This window comes from Erythrolamprus reginae, chromosome 2 (genome assembly GCF_031021105.1).
Source record: "Erythrolamprus reginae isolate rEryReg1 chromosome 2, rEryReg1.hap1, whole genome shotgun sequence".
Lineage (NCBI taxonomy): Eukaryota > Metazoa > Chordata > Lepidosauria > Squamata > Dipsadidae > Erythrolamprus > Erythrolamprus reginae.
In genome coordinates, this window is record NC_091951.1 from 145018738 (window position 1) to 145031985 (window position 13248).

The 13248-nt window shown below is 40.6% G+C and overlaps 1 protein-coding gene across 7 annotated transcripts in view; it reads right to left on the minus strand.

Annotated features, from left to right (window-relative positions):
* TBCD (tubulin folding cofactor D) overlaps positions 1-13248 on the minus strand; it is a 204740-nt gene that overhangs the window by 96638 nt on the left and 94854 nt on the right. For all 7 annotated transcript variants that reach the window (XM_070739753.1, XM_070739747.1, XM_070739750.1 and 4 more), the window contains exon 15: positions 7569-7725. In XM_070739753.1, coding sequence (XP_070595854.1) covers positions 7569-7725 — 157 coding nt within the window. The remainder of the gene's footprint in view (positions 1-7568; positions 7726-13248) is intronic.

Here is a 13248-nt window from a genome sequence, read left to right on the forward strand (position 1 = left end):
ATCTTGATTAGGCGAAAGGGGCAGTGGGGGGCTCACTCTTTTCCTCCTTCTAAACTTTCTGGTGAGGCTTTATTCGTAGAGAATGAAGAGACTCCTTATCTTCTCCAGCCTCCCGAATAAACTCTTCAGAAGGAAGGTACCCTAAGGTTTGCTTTATGCTCAGCCACGGTTCCACATTCAACATTCTTCTAGAATCTTCTTATTTGACTGAGGGAAGATCAGTTCCCTCACATCACGGTGCTTCCCAGCAATCCACTGGGAACTTTTCTCCAGACTACTAAATTGCATGTATTATTGAACTAGATATGGACTAAAAGAGTACAAGTAGAGAAAGTCAGAAATGACCCAAAGGGACAGAAGAAATGCCAGAGGTGTTATCAGACTCACGATATAAGAGAGAAAGCCTGCATTTTGAGAGAGCTCATTAGTCTTATTTTGGAAATATCTTCAATTGCAAAATCTGAATATGCTGACAAGCAAAATTGAGATATAACTAGTAGACCCATTTGTTTAGTGACTGTTCAAATTTACAATGGCACTGAAAAAAGTTACTTATTACCAGTTGTGGTCATTCAAACATGTAAACAAGGTCAGAGATATTTACAAAGATGTAAATGAGGTCTTAAGCAAAAATCAAGAACAGAAGAAGGCATAACCTCAAACGTACAGAAGGGAAGTTTAAAAGTATTACTTCACAGAAAGAATAGTGGAAGCTTGAAAACAACTTCCAGCAGAGGTGGTGGGTCAATCATTGGTAACTGAGTTTAAATATGCTTGGGATAAACATATATCCATCATCCAACAAAAATATTTTTTTTTAAACTCAAAGGGCACACTTGCTGGATCACTAGATCTTTTGTTGCCAACAGTTATCTATATTTCTAATTTTCATATGAAAATTGACTTTACAACATTCCCATGGTCACTTGATCAAAATTCAGGCGCTTGACAAGTGGCATATATTTATGTTAGCTGTCCTGTCCCAGGGTTATATGATCACCATCTGTAACCTTCCCAGCCAGCTTCCTACAAGCGAAGTCAATGGGGGAAGCCGGATTCACTTAATGACTACATGATTCACTTAATTGCAGTGATTTCCTTAACAACCTTGGCAAAAAAAGATCTAAGTGGGGCATCATTAACTTTAAAACTGCCTTGCTTAGCAAGAGAAATTTGAGTTCAATTTGTGATCGTAAATCGAGGACTACCTGTATGGAGTGCAGATTCACTTAATATGTAACAGAAATTGCTCTTGAGAATGAACTCGTCAGGCAACAAAGTTATTCATGTAAAATTATTCTCAGCATTTCATCACAGCACAAGATGTAGCTCTGAGCAATATTCATATTTCCTGATTCTGCAGGCTAATCTTGCCCTAGGGCCAAGTGGCTCCATTTACATGAGAGCCACACCTCTCTTTTCTTCTCACCATGCAGTACTTCAGGGAAGACTAAATTGCCTGCACTCCCACACTTCGACCAAATCGTTCTGAGTTGAAATATAGTCCAATTCTGGAGCACAGATATAGGAGGAGTTTTCCCATCTTCTCAAGAATACACTTTAGTTCTAATTATTTTTATCTGTCAGTTGTCTAACCACTGCCAAAGCAACAAAATTATCCCGCAATTAAACTAAATAGAACTTTTAAGTAAATAATATCTTGAGTCTCTCTTAATAATTATAGAAACTCGGCATTGCACTGCAACCTCCCACAAAGAAGTTTTCAATAAACCATAAAAATATTATAATATTTGGCAGGGTTCCCCCCCCCCCTTCCATTCAATCATGCCCAATCTTTTGAAGAATGCCTGGACAAGTCCCTGAAATTTTCCTTGAAATGTTTTTCAGAAGTGGATTGCCATTGCTTACTTCATAGAGCTGAGAGAAAGTGACTGGCTCAAGGTGACTGGCTCAAGGTGACCCAGCTGGCTTTGTGCATAAACTATGGGCTAGAATTCATAGTCACCTAGTTTTGAGACTGATACCTTACCTACAATACCAAAGTGGCTCTCATTTGGCAGTGTCACAAACAGATGCACATGTAGTAAAACATGTGTGTGTTTTACTACGTTCCAAAGTAGCTGCAACAATCACCTGATCTACACTCTCTCGTGATTTTTCTGATGGCTTTCTTATCCACACTCACTAATAACAACCCATTCAATTCTGCTTTCATGGATTTCCATGCCACAATTATGCACTGAAATTCACTAGAAAATATTGTTCAATTTTTTGTACTACTTTTCCACTTTATATTGAAATGTGCTTAACTTGGTCAAAGGGACCATTCATCACACCATACAAACAGTTAAAACCAATCACTATATGCACAGGTTATAGGCATTAGAAGATATTACTTTAGGCCAAACATAAGAGTATATGTTGTAAGATCTGAGATCACTTGGCTAAACATGAACAGAAAATCAATGCAACTCTGTGTGCAAAGATTTGTTCAAAGAATTATATGGTATTCTGTAAAAAGATAGCAACAATTTTGTTGTGGCTAAATAGATGGCTCTTCTCAGACAGAAAGAGTGACACACATAAGGCTAGAACCAAGAGACAGGGGGGGAAAAGATAGATGATTACTATTATTGGCTGTAAACCAAAGTATACTAATAAAGGTGAAACTATGCGTCATGCTCCCAAAAGTTCCTGATTCTCAGCATACAGTTTATTGCTGAGCATTTAATTGCTACAACTGGAAAAGCAAAGAAAGAAACAAAGCAAAAAAGCCCAAATTTTTCTTATCCACACAGTCATTTTAGTAAAATAACTTTTATTGTAGGTAACAGAATCAACAGGCACAGTTCCATTCAGTTTCATAAACACATAATGAAACTGGTTAGCTATAGCTATATAATATGTATATAAAGCTATTTTTTGTGTACAACCTATAGAGATACATAGTTGTACATATACTATACATACTTCTATATGTATACACATTTACAATGTATATTTATATACATACACTATCATATATACAGTATATATAATTGATGCCCAAATGTAATGAAAATGGTATCATGAACTACTCCATGTCAACAAGAATCTAGAGTTAAAGCAAGTGCTTGAACTGTAGCTAGGATGGCATTTGTTTTATCTCCAGAGAATGTTTTCCAGTAAGAATGCATTGAATTTGGCACAATCAAGACATTCTCCAGACGTTGTACAGATATAGCTGGATGAGGTGGGTGTAGTGACATGCATGAAATGAATGATTGGTATGAGTGGGATGGGTGGGATTATGGTATGGAACAGGCGAATGGGATTGTTATGAATGATGTACTTGGCCCACCTGACGCTGGAAGGACAGGGGGGGAGGTGGCACCGATCTCTGGGGTGGCAGAGGGTCGGAATATTCCGGTGTTGCTGGGGATAGGCAGATATGGTGGGAGCCACGGAGCTAGCCATTCCAGGGAAACGAGAGATCACTGCTTAATAATGATCCTTTGTTCCGGCCTTGTGGGCTCAACCCTGGACACTATTGACGAGTGTAATTCTGACCCTGGGCTCAGGCTGCTGCTACTCAATGCCAGGTCGGTGGTAAATAAAACTCTCCTCATCCGGGATTTGATCCTGGATGAGGAGGCCGACCTGGCATGTGTGACTGAAACCTGGCTGGGCCCGGAGGGAGCAAAATTTGCCCAGCCGGGTTTCAGATTTGGCATCAGCCTCGACCCCAGGGAAGGGTGGGAAGGGGGGGAGGAGTGGCTATTATATCAAGGGAGAGCCTTTGCCTGCATAGACTCATTGTTCCAGAGATTGCGGGTTGTGAGTCCCTCCTGGTGAAGTTGGACTTAGGGGTTCAGGTGGGCTTGTTACTCACGTACCTGCCTCCCAGCTGCGTGTCAACAGCCCTGCCTGTGCTGCTCGAGGAGGTAGCCGGGCTGGCAGTGGGGTTCCCCAAACTTATTGTCTTGGGGGACTTTAACCTGCCATCGTTCGGCGAAACCTCTGGGCTAGCGCAGGAGTTCATGGTCACCATGACAGTCATGGACCTACAGGGTCCGACTCATGGGGGTGGGCACGCACCCGACATGGTATTCCTCTCTGAGCAACTGAGTAATGGTCTGAGACTAAGGGACTTAGAAGTGTTGTCTTTGTCATGGTCAGACCATTGTCTATTGTGGCTTGACTTCCTGGCTCCAATCCTTCCCCGCAGGGAGACAGAATCGACTAGGTGGTACCACCCCAGATGCCTGATAGACCCAGAGGGCTTTCAGGGGTCGCTTGGGGTTATTCCAGATGCACTCATCCAGTTTGGCAGAGTCTCTTGCTGAGACCTGGAACAAGGCTGCAGCGGAGGCTCTTGACCAGATTGCGCCGTTGCAACCTCTCCATGGCACTAGACCCTGTCGAGCTCCATGCTTCAACAAGGAGCTCCAGGAGTTGAAATGCCAGAAGAGACGTCTAGAGAAGCGATGGAGGAAGAGTAAGTCCGAATCTGATCAAACATTTGTAAGAGCTCATATTAAGACTTACAAAGTGGCGCTCAAGACAGCAAGATGTGCGTATCATGCTGCCTTGATTGCATCAGTGGAATCCCGCCTGGTCGCTGTTTAGGGTGACCCGCTCCCTTCTTAACCAGGAGGGAGTTGGGGAGCCCTTACAGAGTAGTGCCGAGGATTTTAACACGTTTTTCGCTGATAAAATCACCGGGCGGACCTTGACTCCAATTGGATAACAGAGTCGACTGACAATGAGTCCCCAGGTGACTGGGGCCTGTACTTGTCCATCTGTCTGGGAAGAGTTTGATCTGGTGACACCTGATGAAGTGGACAAGGCCATTGGAGCTGTGAGTTACACCAGCTGCTTACTGGATCTGTGTCCCTCCTGGCTGGTCTCCGCCAGCAGGGAGGTGACACGGAGCTGGGTCCAGGAGATTGTCAATGCTTTTTTGGGGAGGGGGTCCTTTCTGGATTCCTACAAGGAGGCACTTGTGCGCCCCCTCCTCAAGAGGCCTTCCCTGGACCCAGCCATTCTTAACAACTACCGGCCAGTCTCCAACATTCCCTCTATGGGGAAGGTTGTTGAGAAGGTGGTAGCGCTCCAGCTCCAGCGGTCCTTGGAAAAAGCCGATTATCTAGGCCCTCAGCAGTAAGGATTCAGGCCCGGCTACAGTACGGAAACTGCTTTGGTCGCATTGATGGATGATCTCTGGCGGGCCTAGGATAGCGGTTTATCCTCTGTCCTGGTGATTCTCGACCTCTTAGCGCCTTTCGATACCATCGGCCATGGTATCCTTCTGCACCGGCTGGAGGGGTTGGGAGTGGGAGGCACTGTCCTTCAGTGGTTCTCCTCCTACCTTTCCGGTAGGTCGCAGTCGGTGTTAGTGGAGGGTCAGAGGTCGACCTCTAGGTTTCTCCCTTGTGGAGTGCCTCAGGGGTCGGTCCTCTCCCTCCTACTATTTAATATTTACATGAAACCGCTGAGTGAGATCATCCAAGGGCATGGGATGAGGTATCATCAGTACGCGGATGATACCCAGTTGTACATCTCCACCCCATGTTCAATCAACGAAGCAGTGGATGTGATGTGCCGGTGCCTGGAGGCTGCTGGGGTCTGGATGGGTGTCAACAGACTCAAACTCAACGCTGATAAGATGAAGTGGCTGTGGGTTTTGCCTCCCAGGGAAAATTCCATCTATCCATCCATCACCCTAGGGGGGGAATCATTGACCCCCTCAGAGAGGGTCCGCAACTTGGCCGTTCTCCTCGATCCACTGCTCACATTACAAAAACCTCTTTCAGCTGTGGCGAGGGGGGCGTTTGCCCAGGTTTGCCTGGTGCACCAGTTGCGGCCCTATTTGGACCGGGAGTCACTGTTCACAGTCACTCATGCCTTCATCACCTCGAGGCTCGACTACTGGAACACTCTCTACATGGGGCTACCTTTGAAAAGTGTTCAGAAACTTCAGATCGTGCAGAATGCAGCTGCGAGAACAATCATGGGCTTCCCTAAGTATGCCCATGTTACACCAACACTCCGCAGTTTGCATTGGTTGCCGATCAGTTTCCGGTCACAATTCAAAGTGTTGGTTATGACCTATAAAGCCATTCATGGCATCGGACCAGAATATCTCCAGGACCGCCTTCTGCCGCACGAATCCCAGCGACCAGTTATGTCCCCCAGAGTGGGCCTCTCCGGGTCCCGTCAACTAAACAATGTAGTTTGGCAGGACCCAGGGGAAGAGCCTTCTCTGTGGTGACCCCGGCCCTCTGGAACCAGCTCCCCCCAGAGATCAGAATTGCCCCCACCCTCCTCGCCTTTCGTAAGCTTCTTAAAACCCACCTCTGTCATCAGACATGGGGGAATTGAGATATCCCTTTCCCCCTAGGCCTATTTATGCATGGTATGTTTGTGTGTATGTTTGGTTTTTAATAAGGGTTTTTAGTTATTTTAAATATTAGATTTGTTATATGCTGTTTTTATTATTGTTGTTAGCCGCCCCGAGTCTACGGAGAGGGGCAGCATACAAATCTAATAAATAAATAAATAAATAAATAAAATACAGTGGCAACTCTACTTAAGAACTTAATTCGTTCCGTGACCAGGTTCTTAAGTAGAGAAGTTCTTAAGTAGAAGCAATTTTTCCTTAGGAATCAATGTAAAAGCAAATAATGCGTGCAAACCCATTAGGAAAGAAATAAAAGCTCAGAATTCGGATGGGAGGAAGAGGAGGACAGTCGCTTCCGAAGGAAGAAGGTGATATGAGGCGAATCAAAAAAATCCAAAACTTTAAGGCTTAAAAAAAAAAGAGGGACTCTGAAGCAGAAAGGAGGAGCACGAGCCTCCCATACACTCGGCGCAAGGAGCCTCCCATACACTGCGCCAGAGAGAGAAACCAAGGTGGGCGAGAGGCGGGAACCTCCTGCTCCTTTGACTGAAAGGCGGCGGCTGCGGCTGCTACCTGCTGCCATTCCTTCCAATGATGAATGGCTCCCCTCTCCTCTCGCTTGCTCACTTTGTAGCTGGCACTTTTCTTTCACTGTGGTGACTCCTCGGTTTGGCTGAAGGCAACTTGATCTGGCCGGGGTGAAAGGCCCCCTTTTGCCTTTCCGCACCCAGATGCTCCAGGAGGCAACCTCACACCAGGTGTATGGGAGGTAGCGCAAGGGAGTCACCACAGCGAAGTGGTTTATTCCCTCTCCAAGTGCCCAGAGAAAAGAAAAGGCCCCGTTTGGTCTGAACTGCCAGCCTCCTTAAGCGCCAACGAAAGTCTCCTCTGGTAGCCCAGAAAAGCCGGAGATGGCTGAGATTAAAGGGGGAATGGCAGGAAACTGGCCAGGCCTTCACACCGCTCTCAAATTTTCTGGGAAGCAAAAAAATCTTGAACACCTGGTTCTTATCTGGAAAAGTTCTTAAGTAGAGGTGCCACTGTATATTGAATATGTTCTCTTATATAACCTGAATGCAAATATTTTAAATAATTTAAATAAGATCTTAGAATAATAGCTCTACATTTAGCCTTTTAAATTGCATTAATATGATACGTTATTTCATTTCTTGAAAAATATTTTATTTAAAGAAATTGGTATTGGCATTTTATTTAAAAAACTTACCTTGCAATCTGGTTAACAAAAGGCCTCAGTTCTAAAGGATCATAGGCACGAGCAAAAGCCCAACATACATAGCAAGCGGAATCCCGTACATTGGAGCCAACACTGCAAGGTCCTCGTTTTTCATCATAAGTTAGTCCTTTCAAAATCACAGGAACAACTGGAAATTTTAAAAGGAGAAATATGAAGATACAGTCAAAGAACACAACTTTGTGAAAATTCTGTGTTTATTTATTTTATTTATTATTTGGGTTTGTATGCCGCCCCTCTCCGAAGACTCGGGGCGGCGGTTTATCGAACTATTTGTACCAACTATTCAGTTTTGGATATAAATAAGGATTTTACATTTTAAACCTCCAGTGATGACTTCAATAGAGCACTGCGAGCCTTTCTCTTCATAGCATCTCAGTGTCAATTATGTCATGACTCAGAAGAAAACACACACTTCCTTAGGCTATCACTGATTTTAAAAAATGGAAATTCTACATTGTTAAATTGTTTTGCCTCTTCAACTCATGAGATTTGAAGAATGTGTTACCGTAATTAGTACATCGACATCAATATCAATAGCACTTACACTTATATATAGTACTCTCCAGCCTTCTCTAAGCGGCTTACGGAGTCAGCATATTGTCCCCAACAATCTGGCTCCTCATTTTACCCACCTTGGAAAGATGGAAGGCTGAGTCCACCTTGAGCCTGCTAAGATTCGAACTGCGGGCTATGAGCAGAGTTAGCCTGCAATACTGCATTTGAACCCCTGTGCCATCATAGATTGTCACAAACACAAATTCCATTGATAAAACTACTGGCTGGTATCAGTAGGTGTAAGAAAGTATATGGATGAGAGTCAGTTAAACACATATTGCTGCCTAACTATTGGTGAACTTATGCTAGTTATAGCTTGTACAGCAAGCAAGTCAGAAGTTAGGCCAATATTTAATCTAAAGTTGATATTTTTTATATCCTGCATATATTTGGTCCTTTATTTTTCAGGGAAGCTGCCAACTATAAAAGTGAGTATTGTAGCTAATTGTTTTAGATAATGCTGCTATGCTATTTAGCTTTCAGGAAGATTAATGAAAAAAAGTTGTTGTTTTTTATTATTTTTTTTCATAGGCTTTTAAATGTGAAAACTGTATACAGTATATGTGAATTAGAAAGAAGCCTCCAACTGTCAGTCACAGATAGTATGTTTGCTGTTACCATGTTGTTTGTGAGATTCTTTGTACTGGATCTATTATTGCGTCTTTGCTGTACTCATTTTTGTGACTTCAGGCAAGCTATGAAAATGTATTGAATTACTGTTTCTACAAATTTTGATTATAAATATTATATAAACATTTTCAAATCTTAATTTCTGACCAAATAACTAAATAATCTTTCAGCAGGCTACATGGTATGAAACATCAAGCAGAGACTTCCATTTCACCTATTTTGGTTGCCCTAAGATGAAAAATGAGAAATTAAGGGACTTAATATGAACTTAATTGCTATGGCAGAACAATGAAAATATTTTGAACTTTATTCTCCTGGAACACAAAAAGCTTAAAGACAATTTCACAGAACAATAAAAATGTTTTGCTCCAAGTTCAGAAGACAAATTCTATTTGTTTCATGAACATCCTTCTTAACTAGGACCTGTTCTTTTGAACTTTGTTATCCTTTTGCATAATCACAATCAATATTTCATATGGTAGTTCAACAAAATGGGGGCCCACAGATTAGTTGCTCATTTGATGAGTCAAGTGATTCTTTACCATAACAATTGAAAATAAAGAGGGAGAATATTTTAATTCCAAAATATAAAATGAGCAACAGATAAATACATGCTCCAAAATTTAAAACCTTTCCATTATACTAGGGAAAAAGTTTTTGCAATCCATTAGCCATCCTGCAGCTTCTTCTTTTTTCAGCTAAACACATTTTTGAATTAAATCTTTCACACAGTTCTAATGGTATGCTGCCAAAGTCTACAAATGTACAGGTTTCTCTAAAAGGCTTCCTCTTGGCATCTGCCAGTGGGGTTATATAGTTTAAACACTACATTTATTGAACTTTAATTTAAACAACTACTGTAGCCAACAGAAACAACAATCTGAAGAGGAAAGAGAACCTTAATTTTTGCATATTCCTCACTTGGCCATAATTTGCCATACAAATCTCACTGGATGAGTAAATACTATAGTTGCATTTCACACAGCACAAGTTTAATAATAAATACAGCCCAAAAATAGTTCAATTCCCCCTTTTCATTCTGTGGTTTAACAATTAAAAGACTGAAGTTGTATATTCTTTCAGTTTCAATACTTGAAACAAGGGAGATAACTTAAAACATATTACTAGCATTAATATTTCTTCTTTGATGGTTCTATCTTATCAAGCCCTAGTATTCTTGTGGTTTCTCTATTATATCCATAGCACTGTTTAAAACAGTGGTCACCCACTGGTAGTCCACGGACCACTGAAATGTCTATTTCTTAATTGGTGTGAAAGCAAAGCTATAATACTAACAAGCCTATTTTAAATGCTGAAATATTACAATATGCCTAAACACAAATAGGGAAAAATATTTTAAAGTATTATGTTAAATTTAAAAATGCAAAAATAAGTATTGCAAAATTAAAGAATTCTTAGAACCTCAACATCAATAAGCATTTTTACAGGCCTTTAAATCATGTTATAAACAAAATAACACCATCAACATTGTTTAAAGTATTATCTGCCTATTTTTCTAAAATAGAATATTGAGAATCAGAACTTATTTGCAACCTCTTGTTGCCAATCAAAGTGTTAGATTCTCCTTCCAGTGTTTTTAACTAACCAACAGCAGGAGTGTTCTAATCAATTTCTACTGAACATTTTCTGAAGATCAAATAGGTGCCAAGCATTTTTATTGTTGTTATCCTCTTTGTAAAACCACAAGTTTTACTATGTTAAAAACAAAGGTGTCAAATTTACAAACCTCCATTCACTGCCCTCCAGGTTATTCTGAATGGCTTAGTACCATACAAACATGTATAGCATGTAAGCAACAGTCTGAAACAAGGTGACAACTTGTGGATTTATTTAATTAAATTTATTTAATTAAATTTGTATGCCTCCCACTCCCAAAAGACTTATTCAGGTACGATATATGCTTTGTACAGAACATACCATATCAGACTGTTCCACTTGTTCATGCAGGGAAGGTATACTACAGATCCTGTCAATCAAAGAATTTTAACCCACAGAATCTAGAAAAAGGGCTTTCTGTGACATTGCCCCTGTACTGTGGAACATCTTGCCCTCAGAAGTGAGGAAAGCCTCCAATTTCTTGGCCTTCTATAAATGGCACAAAATGTGACTTTGTCACAGAGGGCCACACAACAATGGGGCACGCAGACCCTATAGGAGTCTTGTCCTCTGCCTGTATTAACAATTTGCTAATCCCTATCTTGAAATTCTTTACTTTCAGAAATTTTAATAATGTTCTTTTTATAATTTTACAACTTTTAATCTTACATTATTCTGATTTTAAGGTTTAATGTTATTGATGATTATTATACACTGCTCAGAGCCCCTCTCCAAGGCAGTTAAGAAATAGGAAATACAATAGATCTATGTCTGTCTGTCTGTCTCTCTGACAAGACACACAGCTCTGTACTTATGCAGACAAACTGAGGGACTGCTACTATCCTAGTTCAATAACCATATGTCACAACGCATGTTGGTGCCTATTGGCTTGCCACTGGAAGCAAGGAGCTGTGGACAGTGACAGTTGCAGTTGCAGTGGAAACAGGCATCCCCACTTGCCTTCCTGCCACAGCTTTCTAAATCTTCCCTCCACCAACTGCAGCTGCAAGGCCTCTTTGGATTCCATGCCCATTAGTTAGGTATAAGTGAATGACAACTTTGGGAAAGGTAGGCGGAAGCAGGGAGTAGGAAAGACAGCATTCCTCAGCAACCCAGATTAACCTGACTGAGAGGGGAGTCTATCTTCTGATGGGAAAGAGGATGGAAGGTCATTCCTACCCAATTGTCAGGAGAAAGGATGCACTTCTGGCTACACTCTGTCATTTGGAAAAGAAGATGCTGAATACTTCACTGGGCTGTCCCTCCAGGGATCTTCCTTGGGCATCACCCAAAGTCTGCACCTGAATAGCAGGCCCTAGCACATCACAGGCTATTTGCCTTCTTGAACTAATTTTACTTTACTTATCCTCCCACATGTCCCAAAAAAGTCATCTAGTGCTGGCCACTTTTACTTGCATCACCCTGAAATTTTAAATTTGATTTTAAGCCCCAAATCTCTGTATGAACTCAATCTGTATAGTCTGGAGGACAGAAGGAAAAGGGAGGACATGATAGAAGCATTTAAATCTCTTAAAGGGTTAAATAAGGTTCAGGAGGGAAGTGTTTTTAATAGGAAAGTGAACACAAGAACAAGGGGACACAATCTGAAGTTAGTTGGGGGAAGGATCAAAAGCAACGTGAGAAAATATTATTTCACTGAAAGAGTAGTAGATCCTTGGAACAAACTTCCAGCAGACGTGGTTGATAAACCCACAGTAACTGAATTTAAACATGCCTGGGATAAACATATATCCATTGTAAGATAAAATACAAGAAATAGTATAAGGGCAGACTAGATGGACCATGAGGTCTTTTTCTGCCGTCAGTCTTCTATGTTTCTATCTCCAAATCCCCATTTGCATAGTAACAAATGCAAAATATAAAATAGGATGTTTGTTTGTTTGGCACTGTATTCATTTGATTTAATAAATTAAACAAACCATTTAAAATTATCTGTAGAGGACATTCAAATTGATTAGTCCAAACAATACATAAAAGTGAATGTAATAAACCTCCTTATATTGACTCCAAAACCTCTAAATGGTCTCTCCCAATCTTTCTCATCAACAGCAAATTCAACAATAACTGAAGGAAAAGGAATGGACAGACTAAATTTCCTGGTTTGCTATTGATTGCTCCTCTGGATAAGAACAGAATGGTAATTACAGTATTGTAAATTATCTTAAAAGCTCAATCTTTTGCACTAGGAAAAACATGCAACATTACCAAAAAATAGAAGAAAAAGAGATCCAGCAAAAAAAGGAAGAAAGAAATGGGGGGGGGGGAGAATCAGCATTTTTAGTCACCTGAAATTACCCATTAACACTACAATTAAATAAATGCATAAAGAAAAGAAAAAGAAAATAACCCTCCCACACAGATTACTCTTCATGGGAAAGCCACACAGCAGAACTAATAGTTTGGTATTCTCTTTTACATTTTGTGGAAAAAAAATAACAGCGGTAACACTGTCCTGAAAAATGTAGTTTAACTGGTTCTTCAGCATGTTGAATAAATTGGTAAAAAAAATAATGAATTTAACTGGTTGTGCAGGAACATGGAAAAAGGTCCCGGAGGCAGTTTTTTTGAAAAGTACTATATTACCTCTTGTGAGGATTAAGCATTCCTAGTACCAATATTAGTGCTTATGCAGTAGCAATTACAAATTAAAATAAAAACTTGTTCTTTATGGTAGTGCATTGTACTGACCAATGCTCAAGAAAAAAAATAGTGTATATTATCAATATGGCCAGAATTATCAAATAACACAGAAATTATTTATTTATTTATTTATTTATTTATTTATTTATTTATTTATTTATTTACTTACTTACTTACTTACTTAATT